Raw genomic sequence first — 21,604 nt, forward strand, 5'->3', positions numbered from 1 at the left:
TATATATATATATATATATATATATATATATATGTATACAGATACAGATATAGATATAGATATATAGAGATAGAGATAGATGGATGTACTTGCTCAGTGACCCTTGAAGGTTTTTTTTGCAGGTGTTTTCTTTTGCAGGATTATATTTTCTAATTAAGCCCTGCCTATGGGGCCCCCTTGCCTGTGGGGCCCCTGGGCACCTGCCCATCGTGCCCAATGAAAGAGATGGCCCTGCTGGTAGCAACACCCAGTATATGTAAAAAGTGAACCTGGAAGCTGCAATTGCCCATGTAGAGCATTGACCAGTGAGGTCAGCCTTATCGTAGTATCTCATACTCAGCAAGTATTAGAAAACAACTTTGCCTCACTTATTGTACTTTTGCTTGCATTATCATTTCCACAAGACACAGCCTTTAAGGCACACATTGTCATGACCATTCAATGTTCCATGGAATACATTAAGAAGATATGTCTCAAAATGAAAATCAGCTAATGACACATTTTCTGTACCGGTTTCCAGTTTCAGTTTTTTTTATTGCATAGTTTATATGCAAAGATTTACATATAAATCATACATACTGAATCTTGGGGAGGATTAATGGAACAATCAGACAGGCTGACGGTTCTTGTGCTTCTATTTGCCAACACTTGCAAAGACTGTTTAAAAAGTGGCTTATAGCTATTTTCATATTAGTCAGTAGAAGGAAAAGTCTTCCTAAGACAAAATTACAACTGGCTGATACAAATGATTTATTTTCCCTTTACTCATGTATCCCAGCAACTGAATTACTGTCCAATCCACGCAGTCTGCCTTTTTCATTTTAACTCTATGAACCATGACAACTGCTGTTCAATGGGAAATGGTAGTTTTTGAGCTACTGTATTTGTAAAGTTTGTATGCTGACGTAATACATTGTCAGTGGTCGTGTTTTAAAATAGATTACATGTCTGAGCAGTTCAGAGAGATCAAGATTTCAAGCAAAACAGAGAAATTACAAATACTGTGATATGTTTGTTGTTTTGCTCTTTTGCTTTATTTATTTTTAATTAATTTATATTACACTACCATATTGTGCTGCACTTTACAAAGAATATTTGAATTATCATCAGGCAAACACAAATTTCACTTTAAAATAGCAGTAGAATGGTGCCACACAAAATGCTATTGGTGATCACAATTAATCCTGAGATGAAAATGTGCTTTGTAATGCTTGTAGCATTACTGTATGTGCCCCCTTTCCCCCAGTGATTTCAGGCCAGGCACTTGGGGGGGGGGTAGTGAGAGGTGAGTGCCTCATACTGTGGGGTGCTGTCAGCAGTTGCATCACCATGTAGGAAAGGGGTGGTCTCAGGTTTCTGACAAAGGAGGAACATGCAGCGATGCTCAATTAATATCCCCAATAAGGGAGATAAAGCAGCAATTAAATGAGAGCCCCAGGGAAAGGTGTTAGTAGCAGAAGGGGTTCCCCACCTTCAGGGCTACCCCAAAAAGAGGCACAAGTGAAAATGTGAGCATGAAGCAGTGCAAGAGAGCTGCACATGTATAATAGTGAGGGAGTCCCCACCAGAAAAGGTCTTATGTACTTACACAATGCTCAAGGTACAGAATATGAAAAGGCACAATAAAGACAACCAATAGTGTACTCTGTGCACATTAAGTAGATTGCGCTCCTCTGTGGTGAGAAATAAGCTTTTTATAAAGATTATCCTTCTGAAGAAATCGCACTAGAGAAAAAGAAACGCGTCAAGGTGTTTTAGGTGAACCAACAAGTACCAGAATCTATAACAGTTATCTGTCTATAAGAGTAAGTGAAGCAGAATGCAAAGGCTTAAATGTTCTGACTCAGGTCTTGACTCGTCTTGCTTAATGTACACCTACAGGTTTATACCTATCTGTTTTCAGGAGATGAGTGCTGTGCCAAGGAGCTATTAATTAACATCTCTATATGTGCTTCTTGAGAAATTCCATTCGCTTGAATGGTGGTGGAATTGAATAGTGACCTGAATAGTGGAAAGCAGGTGTTTGGATTGCATTGCTAATGCACTCTTTCTTTATTTGTCTTCAATTTATCCTTCTTCCAGTTTGACGGACATGAAAGCAAGGTTGCTTATTTATTAATCATTTTAGCAACAAAAGGACATTTGTTAGGTGGGACTTTTCTTGGTTTCATATTTATTTCTACCTCAACATTGCTCTTGTGAGTGGTTACTCATTGTTTTATGATTATGTATGAATGTATACTCTTGATGCTTGGAATCTGCAGTCCATTTTTCTTTGAGCTATTTTAATAATATAAGTTTTTAATGTTGTTATATATATATATATTATTTATAACTATGCTTAAATAGAATATTTATGGTTTTTGAATGCTTATGCGACCTATAGATAGATATGAACACTCCAGTTTAGTTTTATATTCTCTCTGGCTGGTGAAATTAGTATTTTTTTTTTGTGGGAACAGCACTTTTTTCTTTATGTTTAGGTCTGCATTACTAATTAGTTTTTTTTATATATACTTCAGCTTTATATTTAAAATTGGTTAAGGGAAAAAATGTAAATAGATTCCTAGCACTTGATATTACATGTAGATTACTATTTTACAAAATGTAATTCTATTCATTTAACAAAGCAGAGAAAAGCTGTGTATTCAAGGACAATGGAAAAAACAGTCCTGCATAAAACAATTTATTTAGCAAAATATACAGGAATACATGTTTAGATCAATTAAGTAAATTTATCCAAAGGTGGGAAAATGTTCATTATATTGATGAATGGAGAAAACACCAAAAAGATGGAGGGTGACTTTTTTTTTTTTACTTTTTAAACACTTATGTTGAGTGAGGGTGATGTACTGGCAGTAGCACTCGGTATTTGTAGGTGAGCCTGGGAACCTATCACCCATTTAGGGAATCAGCCTTTGAGGTCAGTGTTAAAGTAGTATCTCATATTGCATAAGTATGGGAAAACAATCAACTGTGCTTTACTATTGATTGGGTTATCAATTCTTTATTTTCTTCATCATCATTTTTTTAAACTCTCTATTTCCAAACCGTATCTAAAATACATTACAATAGAAAGACCCAGTGATAAAGTGCAATGTCCAAAACGTATAGAGTATTCATCCCAGGGTATCAAACACATATCTTGGAGCAAATAATGTAAAACTTTAGCAACCAAAACTGCTACAACTGCTATGGGAAACTAAGAACTGTTGAGCCAAAGTCAGAGAGCCACAGAGGGATTCTTTGACTATGTCTGTAGCACGCGAGGATGTCTCTTGAGAATCATGGATTTCATTAGGGGAGCCAGTTGGAATTGGTAAATTGGATTCTGGATTCAGGGCCGGTGCTAGGGTCCTCAGCGCCCTAGGCACAATGTAAAAAAATCCCGCTACCCCCGTCTTTCCTTACCTTGGCTCCATAAAGCTAGTCCTCTCTGCCGGGTCCCGTCCCTCACTGACACTGTCGGGCCGTGATGATGATGTCACGCCCGACAGTCAGTGAGTGGAGGGGAGGAGACGGAGCGCCCCATCAGCTGTTGGAGGAGAGGGAGGCAGTGGTGATCCATAGCCCCTCCCCGTCCCCGTGTATCTATCTGAAGCTGTGTGGCGGCCGTGGAAGGTATGCTCAGTGGTCGCCGCACAGTTTTAAACTACACTAATAAATGCTTTTTAATTCTGTTGCTGGATTACTTACTAATAATGATGAGGTTGATGATTAAGCTATTGACAGGGAAGTTTGCATGGGGTGTCTATCCATTTGGCTGCTAGCTGAAGCTGGGCTGCATTCTACTATATACATTTTTCCACCTTTTGAAGAACTACTTAAATGAGGTGTCTAGATAATCAATGTTCCCACCTTTACTCATTGCAGCATCACAAAGGCTACAAATGCCTTGACAAATCTATTTGTTTTGTGTTGGTCGTACAACACCCTGTTTTTTCTCCACCAAATAGTTCAGATGTCACACTCACTGATAATGCCTCTCACAAAATTGCTTTCAGCTTGAAACAATTTGAATTTTAAAAGCAAGAAATATATTTATTTTTTGGGGTGTGCTCCTCAGAGTTATACAGTACCCTGTTTTTGTCTCCACTAAATAGGTCAGAGTCTATACTATGTATACTATAACAACCAGTAGCCAAAACGCTTCACTCTCTGACACCCAATTGATCAGCACACAGTTCTAGCAGACAATTATTGCTATATAAATTGCCTCTTTCACCCATCTTAGCAAAGAGTTCCTGCACTCTCCTCTCAAAATGCAATCACCTCTAAAATATTAGATGAGAACAGAAGGGAGGGCTATATAAAATAGCTATTGATCCTAAACTCGTGAGATCTGACATTTTACCAGAAATTATATTTTGCCTCATTTTCAAATCTGAATTTGGAATGAGAAACCGAGTCATGACTCAGTTTCACACGATGCCCCAAATTTTGGATCTGTCGGATTTCACAGAATCTGTCTCTAATTCATATTTGTATTCTTGCTAAAATAATGCCTTATCATTTGAAGTGAGGTATTTTTACAGAAAAATCATGGAATTTTTTTCCTTGAGTCTTAAATATTTTGATTATTGCTCTCCCACAGAGCATTTTTTTTCATATTCACGTGCATTCATTAATAATTACTTTATCGGTTAAAATGTAAACATTAGATTTCCATAAAATTGAATTTGTCTTACATTAGCTATATAATTTAACTTCAGCCAGAGCCAAAATAATTCATAGATCTTATCTTTCTTTTCTACATTTATTTAGACAATCTCCACAATATCTATTTGACAAGATAGGGCAATTTTCAAAATAACCTTTTTACAAACTTATAGAGTCAATCAGCACTTTCAACTCAGGCCTAAAGGCCTCCTATTATGTTATCTCTTAGAATGAACAAAACCCACAAAATAGAAAGAAAGATATCTAGTAAATACATAACAAAAGTAAAAGACAAAAATCCTAATAGAGGAACTTGCATAGCCTCCAGCTACTGTAAATGTTCATCCACTACTGAGCAGAAAGGAAAAGAAATCATCAAACAAGGTTAGTAGCTGTAGGTGGTGCTCTTTCAAGTCTGTGGATAGAATATAACACTGAACTCTTGAAATACAAGGACAGATGTATATAATAATTTCACAGATGTATCTTATGATAGAGTTACAAAACAAAACATGAAAAGAAAGGGAAAACATTAATCTGTCCCAATCATTAAACATACTGGGTACTTTTAAATACCAATAAAAGAGAATGTATTTCAATCCATTATTCAAGATAAAAATAAATGAGTAAAACTGGTCAAATGTAACTGCTAATGTAATCAAAGTAGCAATTACTACATCTTATGTTTAAAAGTCAATTAATTATAAGAGCACATCTTACAGCTAATATCTTTATTTCAAAAATTTGTTATACAACTCTATCACATATATTACATCTAAAAATGATTCATTGATATTGTCTTTCTTACAGCAATTGTTCAACTTCTGCTTCTACCAACCAGGAGCTTCAATAATGTTACAGAAGGGGCTGTGCTGTGTTTTATCATATGCTACAGCTAGGAAAATATCATTGTAATATAAATGTGTTACTATATTGTTTTTTTTTAAAATGGCATAGAACATAGGCAGGTTTGAAAAAGGATGTTGAAACAAAATGTAATGCTATCTGGGTAATTGAATTTTTAAGTTGACTTCTTGGGGAATGAGTGGCTATTTACAGAAATATGGCAGTATGCAGTGACTCACAATTGATTGATATTTTTGGGGAAATGTTGCTGTCCTGACATTCAAGGGTAGAAGAGATAGATTTTTAATTGTAATCCAATATAGTTTAGTGGAATGGAGGCATATGTAGATAATTCACTAGGGCACATTCATATTCTTCAACAGTACTTGAGAAGTAGTTTGACAAGCAATGGTTTATAACAAAAAAATACAATAGGGCCATCAGAGATACCAATTAAGCAATATGACCAAAATAACAATTAAGCAATTTAGAATTGTGATAGATTTCTTGCTGTATTAATTTAGTATAGAGATTCTTAAACTATGTGTCACCAACCCATTAAGAGAGGAGTCATACAATGATCATCTCTTTATAAACCTGTTGCATACTATCAACTAAAATAATAATTACTGATTGTATTTTAATATTATTTTGTAGAAATGTAAAATTGAATTTTCATTATTTAAACAACATTTTTAATAAAACATTTGGTTACATCTTTTCAGCTGCGCTTGGCAAAGTGATTCACTAACTGAGAAACATTAGTTATATCTGCTTAAACGTTGCCAAAATAATGTCCTAACGCTATTCGATACATTGCTAACAGTTGCATTCTTAATTAGTAGGTAACCCTAAATTCATTCAATTTTATGCCATGAAAATCTGACAATATTAAATAATGTATATAGCATAACATGAAAACCAACAATGTAGAAAATATACCACTCTGCTCTGATTTAAATGTAGCTGTGTAGTATATTTATCTATAATTAACATTGCCCTTAAACTGCAAGGGAATTTGTTGTATTTTTTAAATATTTTCTGTCTTTTTTTCAATGTTTTCCAATAAGGGTATTTGATGTTGTCTTTTTGTAGAAATCCAAAATCCCTACCTATGAAAAGATGTGGGCATTTATGAATAGCAGGAGCCAGTCGGTGCTTGTCAAAAATAATGAAGAAGGTATTCAGCGAGTGCTCACCTCTGATTATGCCTTTCTAATGGAGTCAACAACCATTGAATTTGTCACGCAACGCAACTGTAACCTGACACAGATTGGAGGCCTTATAGATTCTAAAGGTTATGGAGTTGGAACTCCCATGGGTATGTTGCATGTCAATTATGTTGTCTTTGTTCATTTATCTTAGTTGGAGCAAGAAAAATAGAATGCCTCATCAACAATTCAATGCAGCTTTGAACTATTTATTCCTCTAGCTTTTTAACATACGTAACATATTGTAATTTGTTCACAGAAGATGCAACTATACATTTTTGTTTCAAACAAAGCAGTATGTAAAAAAAAAGTACACTTTATAGCAAAGAAGAAATGAGGAATTATAGAACAAAACAGAAAAATAATGGAGACTAAATCTAGTCATAATACCTACATTGTCATACAGTTATTATTATTATTTACTTATGCAGATTAGGGGATCATATATATTATTCAACACTGTTCTACTTTCCATTAATTAACTCGCACATTTTTTATGAATGGTTCCAACAAATAAATTTTAAGGTCATAAACAGTTTACAACGTACATTTTTCAATATGATATTTTTTACTTTTTTATAGAAGTTTTGGTTCAAATATGAAATTTAAAAAAAATATTTTGATTCTGTATTCAAATTTTTTTCCCATGTGACCTTTTTAAAGATACTCATCAACCAAAACCAAAAAAGCAAAGACATTTATAGAAACTTGAAATATAGTAAGTTGTTTTGCTCACCCAAGGGTGTTGCTATTTTCTATTACTACTTGGTTGGGAGGGTTGTCAATGACCCTCTGCATGAGAAATAAATTACCCTACAACTAAATGAAGATAACTAGGGGCTACATTTATTAAACTGTGGGTTTGAGAAAGTGGAGATATTGCCTATAGCAACCAATCAGATTCTAGTTATTTATTTAGTAGATTCTACAAAATGACAGCTACAATCTGACTGGTTGCTATAGGCAACATCTCCACTTTTTCAAACCCGCAGCTTTACCTCTAGGACTCCACAGAGAGTATTATTAAACAAAACTGCTTGGTGGAAGGAGATTGTTAATTTGTGCAAGGCTCCTTTCCTCATCAAGCCAGCGGATTATACAGCATTATGCACAGCCTACATTTTGCTTTCATTTTCATTTCTGGGGAAGGACATGCAGGACTCCATCCGCATGTATAGTTCATAGGGGGTAACATATGGACTGACTGCACAATAACTGGGATGATTACAACCAAGTGTATACAATACCGAATGGAGGCCATTAATTTATATTCATATTTATTAAAAAGGATCAATAAGACCAATATTTTTGTTTAACTATGGGTTATTATTTTGCATACAAAATAGTACTTAAACATTTACAAAAATCATAGCTGTTAAAGATATAATGGGCCTGATTCATTAAGAGACAGTGAGTGCAATGAATGTTTGTTTCAAAAAACACTTAAATCAGGTATATTAAACAAGGTGCGGATCTGAAGATATATGTGGTGATGAACACAGGTGTATTTCTGCTCTGCTGTACTAGACAAGAGACTGCATGAAAAACAAATGCCTGAGATATGCCCAGAGGTTGAATCGGTCGCTGCTGCGTGCGTTTCAGTTTTGCACATCCTTACTGTATATTGACTATGGGCATCTGCTCCTTCCCCGTCCTGTTTCCTCCCTGAAATCATAGGCTATAGTAAGCATCCTTTGCGCACAAACATGAATTTAGCGATGCTGCACTATGCAGCGTATTGTCCGGTTCTGGGCATGGGCAGACTAATTGTGCGGATCATGCGCACAAAATCGTCGTTTAGGTCCCTTAATGAATCAGGCCCAATAAGTACAAAAATTAACAGCTGTTCTCGCCACGCATTTCCAGGGAAGGGTTTCATATGTTTCTTTAAGAATTCTGCTGAGTAGTATTGCTGTAGCAGTTTTGTGACTGATGAGCTTAATATGACACTCAGAGATCACATGTGAAATTAGAGCATTAAGTATAAAAGTATTTTCAAATCTGCTTTCTATGGAACTCCATAGGTCTATTAATGTGCAATTGTTAGAATGCAGCATGTTGCATTCTTTGCCCCATATATAAGACTTATTTTTTCCCATTTGAGCATGAAAAACGCACACAGCTGTGCAATTAGTTTAATTTTGCTTCTGTTGCTTAGCAAAAGACAACATAAATTCAATTTTGAATAGATCCATGTTCCCTTAGATGTCAAATAGAATCTACTTATAGTTTACAATATACCATTAACATAACATTAAATAATTTATTAAATATCACATGTTGCTGAGTACAGCCACTCCTGTCAAAATGCAGATTATTAATTTCAAAGCATTATCCTATTCAGACACTTTTTGTTCTGCCACTTGTGAAAAGCATTCATCAAAGGCTAAACCAACTCTTTCATGGAAGCTCTTCAGTGCAATTGGTACAATTCTGCCAGTTCATCAAAGGCACAAAAAAAAGAGTCTCTAGTTGATTGATGATATAATCATTTTCATGGATATACTCATGCAGTACTGTTCTGTGTAATAATCAACTTGGATAACTAGATATAATAAAGGTACTGTATTTATTTCAAGAACATTGAAGCCTTTTAAAACAATAATGGCAGCAATATGTTGCTATAACTTTTAAAACAAACCTTACATTATTTTAATGTTCACAAACATGAATATTTATAGTAATTAAATTGAATGGAATATAAAATATATTATTAGCAAAGAAGGTCAAGAAAACCTTGGTAGGCAAAATCACATTGATTGATATATAAGTCCAGTATTTCTTGAATCAAACCTTAGATAACAAGAGTTTCATTAAATAAAATGAAGATGGGTGGCTTTATGGTGATGTGTCTTGATTTATTTATGTCTGTCTCGAGCGAGAAAAGTGTCACATATCACTGAAACATTGACCATTATCATTCAGCAAATCTGTTGTTGCATCTTTTTATACTGAGTATTGTAAGCACTATAATCAATCCAGCAGCAATTCTGGTGTGTGTGTGTGTGTGCTGGAACTGTTTACTATAACTTTCCATGACAGACCACAATCACATCAGTGACATTTCTATTGCACTGACATTTGAAAAGTAAGTTTTTAAAAATTGTGTTGGTCTAAAATTCTTCAATTCAAAATGTATATTTTCCTACACAACAGATGGAGAGAAATGATATATAAACTGGGTCCTAATATTTGCTTAGATGAATCTGAATTCAAATAAAAAATCAAGACAAAAACATTGATATACCCTGCATACGATTTTGGCAATATTTTAAAAAATACCTGAAAATGGAGGACATTATAGGAATGATTTACAGTGAAACGTAAAATTGCGACTTTTGCATATTTACTAAAATGCTTACGAACCATTACATTTCTGTGGCTATCTTTTGAGTAGCACAGATTTTGTACAATTTTAATGCACATGTATAGATATGTCTAGTGCAAAATGTAAACGTCATCATCTTCAACTTAAAAACTTGCACCAGGCCTATAAAATAATATGCTTCCTAAAGAGTATACTACAAACATGTGTAGGCAGAAATCAAACAGATCTCTAAGGAGCATTGTTGACTTGCATCTCCATGTCCCCACTATATAGAACTTACATGTGAATGCCCCTTACCTCCAAGCATAACTGGATATAAGTATAAGGTACACTCAAAATATGATCGCAAGTTTTGTGCATGCTTAGTGCAACAGATTTTATATAAGTTGCATTTTTACATGGCACATGTAGAATGATGTTCAAGTTCAACAAACTATTGCTATGCTTTATTTTGCAAATTGGTTGAATATTACTTGCAAAAAGCATTTCAAGACAAGTATTCATAAATCATGAACATCATTTATTGAAAAAAATGGACATGAGATGAAGAGGGACATCTACGATAAATACTTTGAATACAACACATTTGATAGACATTTGTGTATTTTCTTATACTGCATATATTTTGTACATCTGTCTGATTAATTCATAACTTGATTGCAGATAGATAGCATAGAGGTTCATATTCCAGAGAATCCCAAAGAACATAAAGCAACCAAGAGCACTCTCAGATATGATACATAAAACCTAATTTGCAAGATTCTGAGGCTAAAAGTAATGTATATTTGGTAATTGCATTGTATAGTAAATATCTTAATTGTGTTTGCTGCATTGGATTTTGTTTTTGGTATGTTTTGTATTTAAGTAAGTAGGTGTGATGGAGCTTGAGGAGGCAAGGGCCCCACAAAATGTTGATAGATGGTCCACTAATTTTTGAAGGCTGGAGTTCTTCTTAAAAGTACTTACTTAATCTTGTTTTTCTCAAACCACTCACAGGTTGTTTTGTACTGTCTTTATGATCAACAAAATGCAACCATTATCTCTTTTACCCTACAGCAAACAAATTGCATTACACATATTGTGCCCCGCCTTTCCTTTTACTACACAATATACATATACCACCTCATAAATCTAGATATAGCTTTGTCCATTTAAGCAGACATCTATTGGTGGTGAGGTAAGAATTGGCAAATATTTTGTGAAATCATTAAGATCACTAAAATATGCTAGCTTTATACTACATACTATACTAAGTACTATATCAAGCTTTTTGATTGCTTTTGACCAAGCTTTTGGTTTCCTTCATAAATGAGACTACATTGACCAGAAATCCCCACAATATTTTGGTCAACTTTTATCAGTCATTCAGGGATAAGTGATGATGGAAAATCAAGCTTTTGTTCTTAATGTTTGTATGTGTATGCAGATATTTATTGATCTCACTGATTGTGCCTCATGAGATCACTTAGGCTGGGTATACACTTCAGAAAGTTTCTCCTGATTTTACCAACGACTGATGAAAAAAACCTCCCAATCAGCATGCAGATTCATGTGTGCACACTATACGTGTTTGACAAGAATTATTTTTAGTTATGTGCTCTTCATCTGTCATGACCATTGGCTGAAAAGATCATGACTCTGTAAACTCCATATTGATCTATGGATACTCCCGGTCCTTAGTGCATACACACTTGAAAATTGGAACGACATTGTTCCCTTGTTGAACAAGAGTTTTAGTTTGGTTTAAAGCTAAAATGATATGATATGCTTTGGAACGATAATCGCTCATCCTTGCAGTGTACACAGTAATGCAAATTCGGGCCAAACAGTTGTTTATCAGATGATTGTCCCAACAATCAGCTGAAAACCCTGTAGTGTGCACCCGGCCTGATAGCCTGGATTGATGAACAATGTCTTTCAGGCATATCTCCACTCACCAGGTTTATCAAATTAAAAAAAATAAATGTTTAAAGTATTTTTTTTTTATTTTGCTTTTTGTGTTGTGACAGTATCCTGCCTATACACCTAGGATTGTTATATACATTTTTTTCTATGATTTGAGTACAGATGATTAACATTCTTAAATAGATTTATCAAATGACCATTTATCGGGTGTTTTGAAGTTTTGGTGGTTTTCCCATCTCGTTCAGAATCCATTCACAACCCAAACAGTTTCTATACTATGCATAAAATACATTTTAGTCAATTAAAAGAACACGTGAACACCTTCGACTTTAGCTCCTTCCCCTGGGTGTAAAGTGGTACAATAGAATTTAGGAGTGAAGAAAATACACCTGACATATAGCGCCTGATCTGACAATTTTCTTTGCCTTGAATGTACATGTAAAAATTCTTTCACAAATATTGCAGGCTTACGAATGTATTTATAATTGCAGAGATCTTCAGATAAGCTCAATTGAAAACACAGCAGTATAGTTATATGTACATGTGGGTTAACAGTGTTAAAAGTAAATGTGAAGGTTGCAATACGCTAAATGTATACAATACAATGTAATGAAGTAACACATACACAAGAAAGAATAGTGTCTTGACAGTCTCGTTAATAAATGTGAAAGTCACATTTTCGATATGAAAGGTGATTAAGTACAAACACTCCCACACAGTCATTTACCACTTTGTAAAGCCAATGACAATCTTCTTTCCTGCAATATGGCAAAGAAGTAATCTGAATATACAGCTGCAACTTGGCATAATATAGCAGCAATCTTAATGTATGAAATAGAATAAGCTGGAGGCGTTAATACAAAAACAGCCAACCAGAAATGCATAGATGTCATCATCACCATGATTCTTTACACCAGGTCTCAGGTGTCTGCAACGCCTCTAAAAAGAGTATCTTGGCATCTGTTCAGGTTTAATTACGTACATCTCCAGGGTGCTACATTCTTGTTCAAGACCTTACTTTACCCAACATATGTTTTACTTTCTCTGTTCTGCCTCTCCAGGCATAAGATAAGTCTAAGATACACAGGAATCTAAATACTTTTTGGGGCGCATGTGCAGTTCATAATTGCATATACATGCCATTAAAAAGCTCTACATGTAGCCCATAGTATGCAGTCTCCAGTCATTGTGGCCTGGAATAGCTTCATAGCTTCATCATAGGAGGAGGTATTCACACATGGCTTTCATTGTTTTATTTATTTGTATGTATTTGTATTTAGCTATAATGTATCATTATAAATGTAACCTGATGAATGTGAGACAATACTGCTAATGCACCACTATAAAACTATGAGAAGTTGAGAAGTCTGGTATACAGAAATTTGCCTTAATGATGTCCATCTATCATATTAAGCCCATCAGTCACAAAACTGTTACAGCAATACTACTCAGCAGAAATCTTGGGCAGCACGGTGGCTTAGTGGTTAGCATTTCTGCCTCACAACACTGGGGTCATGAGTTCAATTCCCGACCATGGCCTTATCTGTGTGGAGTTTGTATGTTCTCCCCGTGTTTGCGTGGGTTTCCTCCGGGTGCTCCGGTTTCCTCCCACACTCCAAAAACATACTAGTAGGTTAATTGGTTGTTATTAAAATTGACTCTAGTCTTTCTCTCTCTGTCTCTGTCTGTGTGTGCGTGTATTAGGGAATTTAGACTGTAAACTCCAATGGGGCAGGGACTGATGTGAATGAGTTCTCTGTACAGCGCTGCGGAATCAGTGGCGCTATATAAATAAATGATGATGGTGTAAAGCACACCTGTTTTTCCATGCACTCAGCTAGCATTCATTTGTGAGTGTGCCAGAACATCCAGATCTGTGTGATTTGTCCCACAACATTTGTAAAAGGATTGAAACTGATTCATACCACAATCCTAACAAATTACTAAATCTGTCCATGTATGAGAGAATTCAGAGCTGTGGACATAAAGTATGATTAAGACAAGGAGGCAGATCTCAGATTGGACTCTCTAATCCTTTAACCTCTGAGTTTGCAGACTTCTTCTGTAAATATTGATTTGATTTTGCTAGTGATAATTTCAAACTTAAGCCAGATCATAGCCATGTCTAAAATGTTTATCTGAGGCATGAGTCAAATGACATAAATGCCCTTCCCACTTCTCTATAAGAATTTTGCAAATGATCCTTTGTATACTGTCTACTTCATGTGCACTCAACACTGTCATTGAAAATCTTCTTTACGAAATGCAGAAAGCAAGAAAACATTTACAATTAATTTATTCTACCCCTTAGAGTAAGCAAAAAAGGTAATTTGTTAAAAATGGGTTAAAACTCATTCTAGTGTTACGGTATAAATCAGCTTCCCTATGTCTTATAGCAGATGGAAATGCAGACTTTCTTATGCAGCCTGCAGGTGTTTTGAGCTGTGTCTCAGATCACAAAAAAAATCAAACAATTTGTGCTTTGTACTGTGAAATTAAACTTCACACCACTCCTCACTGTTGAGGATAGTGTTTAACACCCAGTATTTCTAACTACTGTGCATATGCAATATTTTGCATGTTTAGCTAATATTATTTTTCTAGGTAATATAAAACAAGTGCATAGTAAAACCATAGCTCAGAGCCCTTGAACTGGAGTGTTATAGGACATTTTAAAGGATATATATATATATATATATATATATATATTTATACATATATATATGCGTAGGAAATTACAGACGTACAATTCATTTTCATTTACTAATATAAAGAGGAACAGCCATGGACTGATGATTGTCTAAGTACAGTGCCACCTGATGACCAATTAACCATGGATATTTTCAGAACACTTGCACTGTGCTGGAGTATAATGACTTTTGAACCAAGATATAGAACAGAGATATATAAAGTCTAAATTAAATCATTATCAAAATATACGTTTTCTGTATGATATTTCATTTTTATTCAGATTCTTAAATGAATGAACACTTGTGTTAATGAAAAGAACAAAATTTATTAACTGCCTAACATAAGGACCTTTATGTCTTGGAAACTTGCAATACCTATGAAACTAATTTGTTTTTAAATGTATCATTTGTATATTTGTTTTGTATTAGTCTTTACTGTAAAATTTGTTCTTTACCTGTTCGACAGTCACAGTTTACATTCATGGGTTCTTAAACAGGTAGTTCATCAAAATAAGATTTTAAGTATATTTTGTAAAATATAATAAATCAAACTTTACAAATCATTGTACTTAAAAATAATGTTCTTTTGATCATTGCTACTATTATGCCTATTCCCAGTATGTAGTATATTTATTTAGTTGACTGTAGTACTTTCTTTTGGAATGCAGATGTTTGTATATAATAAACCATGGTTTAAAAATATATGTTAATAATATTTTAACAATACATTCCACAGCTATTGTAGTACCCTTGTTTTAACCAGTGATTACAAGTATGTGCTTAAATATGTGTTTGTATTTAAAACATATTTTTAATTTTTTCAAAACGGTGATACAGCTCCTTTAAATAGAAAAAATGTAAATCTGTCTCCACTGAAATGTTGGCATATCCACAAATCTGGGCTTGTTGATGCCTTTGTTTATCCTTTTACTGTGTATCCTATTATTAAGCTGTGATACCTGCATTGGTTTTTACTAAACAGCAATGTCACGCTTATTTGCAGCTGTAGAACCTGTCATTAAGCTGGACAGTGTATTGCAGTTAACCATCACAGTGTCTTTTTCTTATTGACACATATTAAAGAACACTGATCACAGCTGCTTAGTACACCACTCTTGTTGCAATGTGTGATGAGCATCATCAGTGGTTAGGTGAGATGGTTCTTACTGCTCATTAGTAAAAAAAAATCATAATCATCTGAATATCACTATTAATTATGTGTATCAAAATGTAATACTATAGGCCTCATTTAAAGTTGCATGCAAATTTGTTGCACCACACAATTCCACTACTTCCTATATCTTGAATTGCAATTATGGCTCCTTGCACTTTGAGAGGTGGAGGTGATAAAGTGCAAAAGCAGTAAACTAAGAGCGAGCAGACACAAATCATGGTTCTCTGAGATATGCTTTACTTATAAGTCGGGAGCAAGTTTATTACTTAACGATGATGAGTGTTGTATTTTTGCTGTTAATATATGTGCAACACAAAAAGAAATGTAAAAACATGTGTATGCATGTTTGCTTATGTGCAAAAGCACATCTTTACCTTATGCACTTAAAATAAAGCATACAGTAAATGTAATAAAACAAATAATTTATACATTTTAGAAATTGTAAAGTGCAACATTTACATATATGCAAAATTAATGTATTTATTATCCACAAAAGCATTAGTTACGTCAAGTGTAATTGCTAACTGAAACAAATGATGATATCTGTCAGTTTTAAGGGACTATAATGGACTAAATAGATACAAATTATATATTGTTGCATAATTTATAAGATACAAAAAAGCATGCTCTGCTATTTTCTCCAATATTATAATCCCACTCCAAATTATATTTGCATTCATTTAGTTCTGGAAATGAATCAGAATAACATTTGATAAATGCTTGTCAAACATCACACAAGATTTGCAAACAATATCTCAGAACATCACATTAAGTAGGCATCTAATATAATACAATATAACAATATGAACTAAAACCTCAATTAATGTATGTATTTGAGTCAGAGCTTATACAAAATATCAATTTGTTACTTTTATATATCATCAGTCATCCTTACCCTGACGCAAATATTATCTTCCTATTAAACCAATTTTATTTCAGTTTTAGTTTTTGCTAAGTTTGCAAAATAAATAAAAGAAAAAGAAAGCTAAGCAGAAATGTAAAGGTGTTTGATACCCCTGCCTGAATTTCAGTAATTTTCACGATTGGCCTAGATGCTCAACAGCAGCAGGTTGTGTTTGGCTAAAGAGGGTTTCTCAGGATTGGAGGTCAGCCAATCATATCATACGCTTATTCAATCTTGTATATTTTCACTTTCCTGACAATACAGTTTCATTATTTTTATGAAACTATGATAAAATAGGAATAGAAAGAGTCAATTTGAATCTATAGTCAAATCAAAGCCACACCACAAACAGTCAGAAGCTACTACTTCACTATTTTCAATAATTATTAATGTATGTCTGTGGCTTCCTTTGATATATCTGAATTTATGCACACTCCGTCTTCTAGTGATGATTGTAATGCTCTCCAATTAAAATGATTTTAACATTATCCTGAGGTGGCATTATATTACTGCTTTTCTTCCATTTTTAATGTGAAGGCATTTGTTTTTTCTAGGTACAAAAGAAAGCACCTCCACAGAACTGTATGGATTTCAAAATGAGTTTCAATGGGTCTCAAAATACACAGTATATCTAACCCTAATATATATATATATATATATATATAGTTCTATAGTCCACACATTTTAAATGTGCCTTTCTTCAATGCGACATGTTTTTTTCCCAAGGTGCATATTTTCTCCTTTTTTGGGCTTTTTCAGGCCCCTAGTATCTAGAGTATCAGTGCTGCACATAGTCTATGAATGGTAATATTTCATTCTTTAAATGTTATTTATTTATATTGCTTTACTTTTCATTATGGTGCAATCTGTTATATTTTGATAGTAGATAATGATGTACTTTTGCTAGGTTTGGGAGACATACTTGTATTTCTTGATTGTATTCTTTTACTTCTGCTATTTATAAAAGTTATTCTGCATAATGTGAACAACTTATATATTGCTTTAACAACAGCAGGTAAAATGTTTTTTGAGCATTATTACCATACTTATCTATTTTTGTGTTTTAAGTGCTATAAATGGCTATAAAACTGTAGAGATGTATGGCATTCTTTACGTTATTTGTAATGTTCAAAAAGTTTGTTCTACAAATTACATTATAAAACTGAGCCTCAATTATGCTACTTATGTGGAAATGATAACAGCATTGTTGCATTCAGTTGAGCTATGCACTATAAAATGGAATCTCTCATGGAGATTCAAATGTGACCAGCCTTTACTGAGAGATTTTGATTAACATCTACAATCTCATTGCATGCTGTGTGGCAGCAGGAAGAGATATGAAATTGTTAGCGTGAAGCCATATAAAAGGAAAACCATAAAACAAGTGATTGCTTTTGGAGATTTGAATCCAGATTCCAGTTTACTGCTTTTAAAAGCAACAATTCCTGAAACATTTCTTAGTCAATATCTGTCCTTTTTTCGTGACATAGCAATATAGGTTTTGCACAGTCAATTGTAATAGGCCCACATTGCGTGGGGAACATAACCATCATAAATACAACTGTATTTGTTATGAGAATGGAAGTTGCTCAATGCAGCAGGTGCTTGAAAGAGTGGAGTTATCCAGAAAGGAAAAAAATACAGAAAAAGGTCCCCAGCAACAATGCTGAGAACCAGTAAAAGAGCTGTTCTTCTACGTACACATAAAAATGCAGAATTCTCTGTCACACACATTTGCAAATGAATGGTAAGCCACCTGCCCTGTCCAGGCGCTTCTGTTAATAGTGTGGTCCTAACGATAAACAATGAGAGACCCTATATTGGGTCATGCATTCACATGTTTTTATATTGAGAACTAACTTACCAAGAGATATCAAAGGGACATCCAAATGGCAATATAGGATCAGCACTCCCCTACTGACATCAAATAAGCCTCTCAAACAACAATACAGAAATGGAAGTTGCTCAATCAATTTATTGCTTTAATTGGTATATTCATCTTTTGTTTTAGTAAAGCCAAAAAGCTGTAAATCATGTAAGCTTTCCAAAACTGATAATGCATTATGTAAAAGGACCTGTGGCTGCACCTCACATGTGCACACTATCCTCTTATTCTGTTCTCAGATACACTCGTTACAAAACTCGCACTTTTATGCACTTTTCCTTACACAATGTGGCCTTACTCAGTCTTTTGACCACACTAAATAACACTTAAGTTTTACAGAATTATTTGTCCACTGTATCTCAGCAGTACTTCACAATACTGTGTTAGCGCATGCGCAGTTACAGTGTGGCCATGCACGTGCCAATATCGGCGCGTGCACTGTAGGTACTGTACATGCACAGTTTTACTATGTGCGTGTGCACACACGCTCGTCGCGCACGCACACACCGCTCCCCCCTTCACACATTATAAATACAATAGTCAGGCTAAAGCATATTAATACTAAACATAACATCTGCAATTTTAGCCAGAATATAACCATTGTATTTTTTCTCCATTGCCCTATAATTAAAGTTAAATGACATCCTTCATTGAAACTAAAATATGCTTCTTTAGTTGTAGCATATTTTCAGTATGACATAGGATGTTCTCTGGATAGATAAAGGGCAATAAGGGTCAGGTGATACAGGTGCAGTCAGCGTTATTCCTAAGTGATATTTCAGGCTAACCCAAATAGTTAACACCTTGAAATTATTTGCTAAACTGCATTTCAAGGATAAAAATACAGCTTTACAACTCTAGATAAAATATTTATTTTAGGGATAATTTTGCCTATATCTGTAATAGTTCAAGTCAAATATGTCCATTTTCCCCTTTCTTTAAAAAATAGAGGAACAGAATCAGAAAATGTGAAAAACATTATTGTTCAGACTTTTTCTGAAACTAGGTCATGAGTCCAATAGATGAGTGAGATTCATTACCATTGCAGACTGCTGAGAGAGTCCAGTCAAAAAGAACAGAACGGAAGATTCAAATACTCTCTAAATAGCAAATGCTCTCAATTCAGGAACCATATTTACTACACACATCATGTTCTTATACCCATGAAGCATTTGTCAATCTAGTTCAGCTGGGTTGGCTTGCGAGTGGTCGGCACAAAGTAAAGGTGGTAAAATGATGTGCTGTAACAGTAAAAAAAATAAAGTGTAAAATAAACTGTAAATATATATATAATTGTATTATCATGCAAATGTTTTAAATAATGCAAACACAAATAAGGCAATAGCAAACATTATTTACTTTGGTAGCTACTTACCAATAGTAAGTACAATAACCAGGGATGGATATTCTTCTTTGTACCTTATAGGCACATATAGCCCTGTACATACAATAGTCCCTTTTACATAAATCCCTCTGAGGGCCAGATATTATGTCCTATTTTTGTTTAGCTAGCAATCACATTTGACTTCCTGGATACCACCATTGTATTTTCTATGCCCATTCTGTGCTTATGTTGCACCTCTCCACTTTTTTTTAATATTTTAAGTAATGATGTCTAGAGTATAATTTTGTGTTACATTACCAATATGATCCTTCTTAATTATATGCAACTAAATGTCACTGTATTGGCAAGTTAAAGTAGTTACATACACAATGCATTTTGCTTCAGAATTGCAAGTTTATACAGCTTTTTACGTGTTTAGAATAATAAGAACTTTCGCAATTATTTTGTTCTAGTGAATTTTTTTATATAATGTGAATACCCTTTCAAAATGAGGCTGTTCACAGTTAACTAATCACAGTACATGAATGAAACCTTGGGCACTATAACAGTGGCAGTGCAGAGCAGTGGGCCTGAAACGCTACTGCTCTGCACCTGGTCAGACCTTGCCAAAATGTGAAATCTTCTCAGTCATGAAGGAGGATAACCATCTACAAGTTGTTAATATATTACATTTTAATTTTTGCATAGTTACGTAGTTTGAAAGGTTGAATAAAAGACACAGGTCTATCAAGTTCAACCTTTCATAAATTCTATGCTAGAGGAAAGCAAAATTCAGGTGTGACAGTCTTGAACCCAAATAGGGCAATTAGATAAACTCCTTGGGTCTTTCACATCCATAATGTCTACTGATACCATTTCTCATAGGAAGGTCATGCAATGCATTTTTAGATTATATTTGTAAATTTGACATCATGATCTCATGTGATAAGGAATTTTATAGCTCGACCATCCTTACAGCAAAAAACTGCAATGCTTACTGTGAAACTGTCTTTTATCTATTCACTGATGATGACCTCTTATCCTCTGTATGCTTGTTGGTAAAGTTGCTTAAATTATTCAAACTGGTTATAATCACAATTGAATATGGCCAGTTGGAGTTTCATATAATTCTTTATGGCATGCCGTGGATGCCCTACCCTTGAATGGCAGGCCTCAAAATAGAATTTGCAGTTTGATGTTTTGAGTTCCCCATCCATACGGAAAACTGTTAATAATATGAAACAATGTTGCTATTTAAGCTCAAACATATTTGAATCAAGTGGTTCTAAATTTCAAGAATTTATAGCAAATTTCTGAATTTTAGATATCCCTTTTATAAACATATTCTAGCAAAAAATGTTAAATAAGTCTTTGTATTAACCTTTGATATATTCAAAAATACTAATTAGGTAGCTCTAAGGCTAGACTATCACTCACATACAATATTGTGGAGCTCTTAGTCTTGTGAGAGAGACAAGATCAATGTCTCATCTCATGAGACTAAGCTTAACAATGTAACAGGAATTTTTCTGCTGTCAGGCTGGCCCTGAGAACCACTTCAAAGGCAGCACAGAATTTTTCTAGAATTCGCTGCCATCTACATTTTGGCCCTGGCTCTTAACTCTTAAATCCCTGGTCTGACTAATGATTTATACAGTGGTAAGATTATGTTTGCATA

At 34.3% G+C, this 21,604-nt stretch overlaps 1 protein-coding gene across 2 annotated transcripts in view; it reads left to right on the forward strand.

Moving 5' to 3' along the window:
• Positions 1 to 21,604, forward strand: part of GRIK2 (glutamate ionotropic receptor kainate type subunit 2) — a 519,986-nt gene that overhangs the window by 473,181 nt on the left and 25,201 nt on the right. For both annotated transcript variants that reach the window (XM_075202839.1, XM_075202838.1), the window contains one exon: positions 6,601 to 6,826. In XM_075202839.1, coding sequence (XP_075058940.1) covers positions 6,601 to 6,826 — 226 coding nt within the window. The remainder of the gene's footprint in view (positions 1 to 6,600; positions 6,827 to 21,604) is intronic.

The sequence above is a fragment of the Mixophyes fleayi genome, chromosome 3, assembly GCF_038048845.1.
Source record: "Mixophyes fleayi isolate aMixFle1 chromosome 3, aMixFle1.hap1, whole genome shotgun sequence".
Classification (NCBI taxonomy): Eukaryota; Metazoa; Chordata; class Amphibia; order Anura; family Limnodynastidae; genus Mixophyes; species Mixophyes fleayi.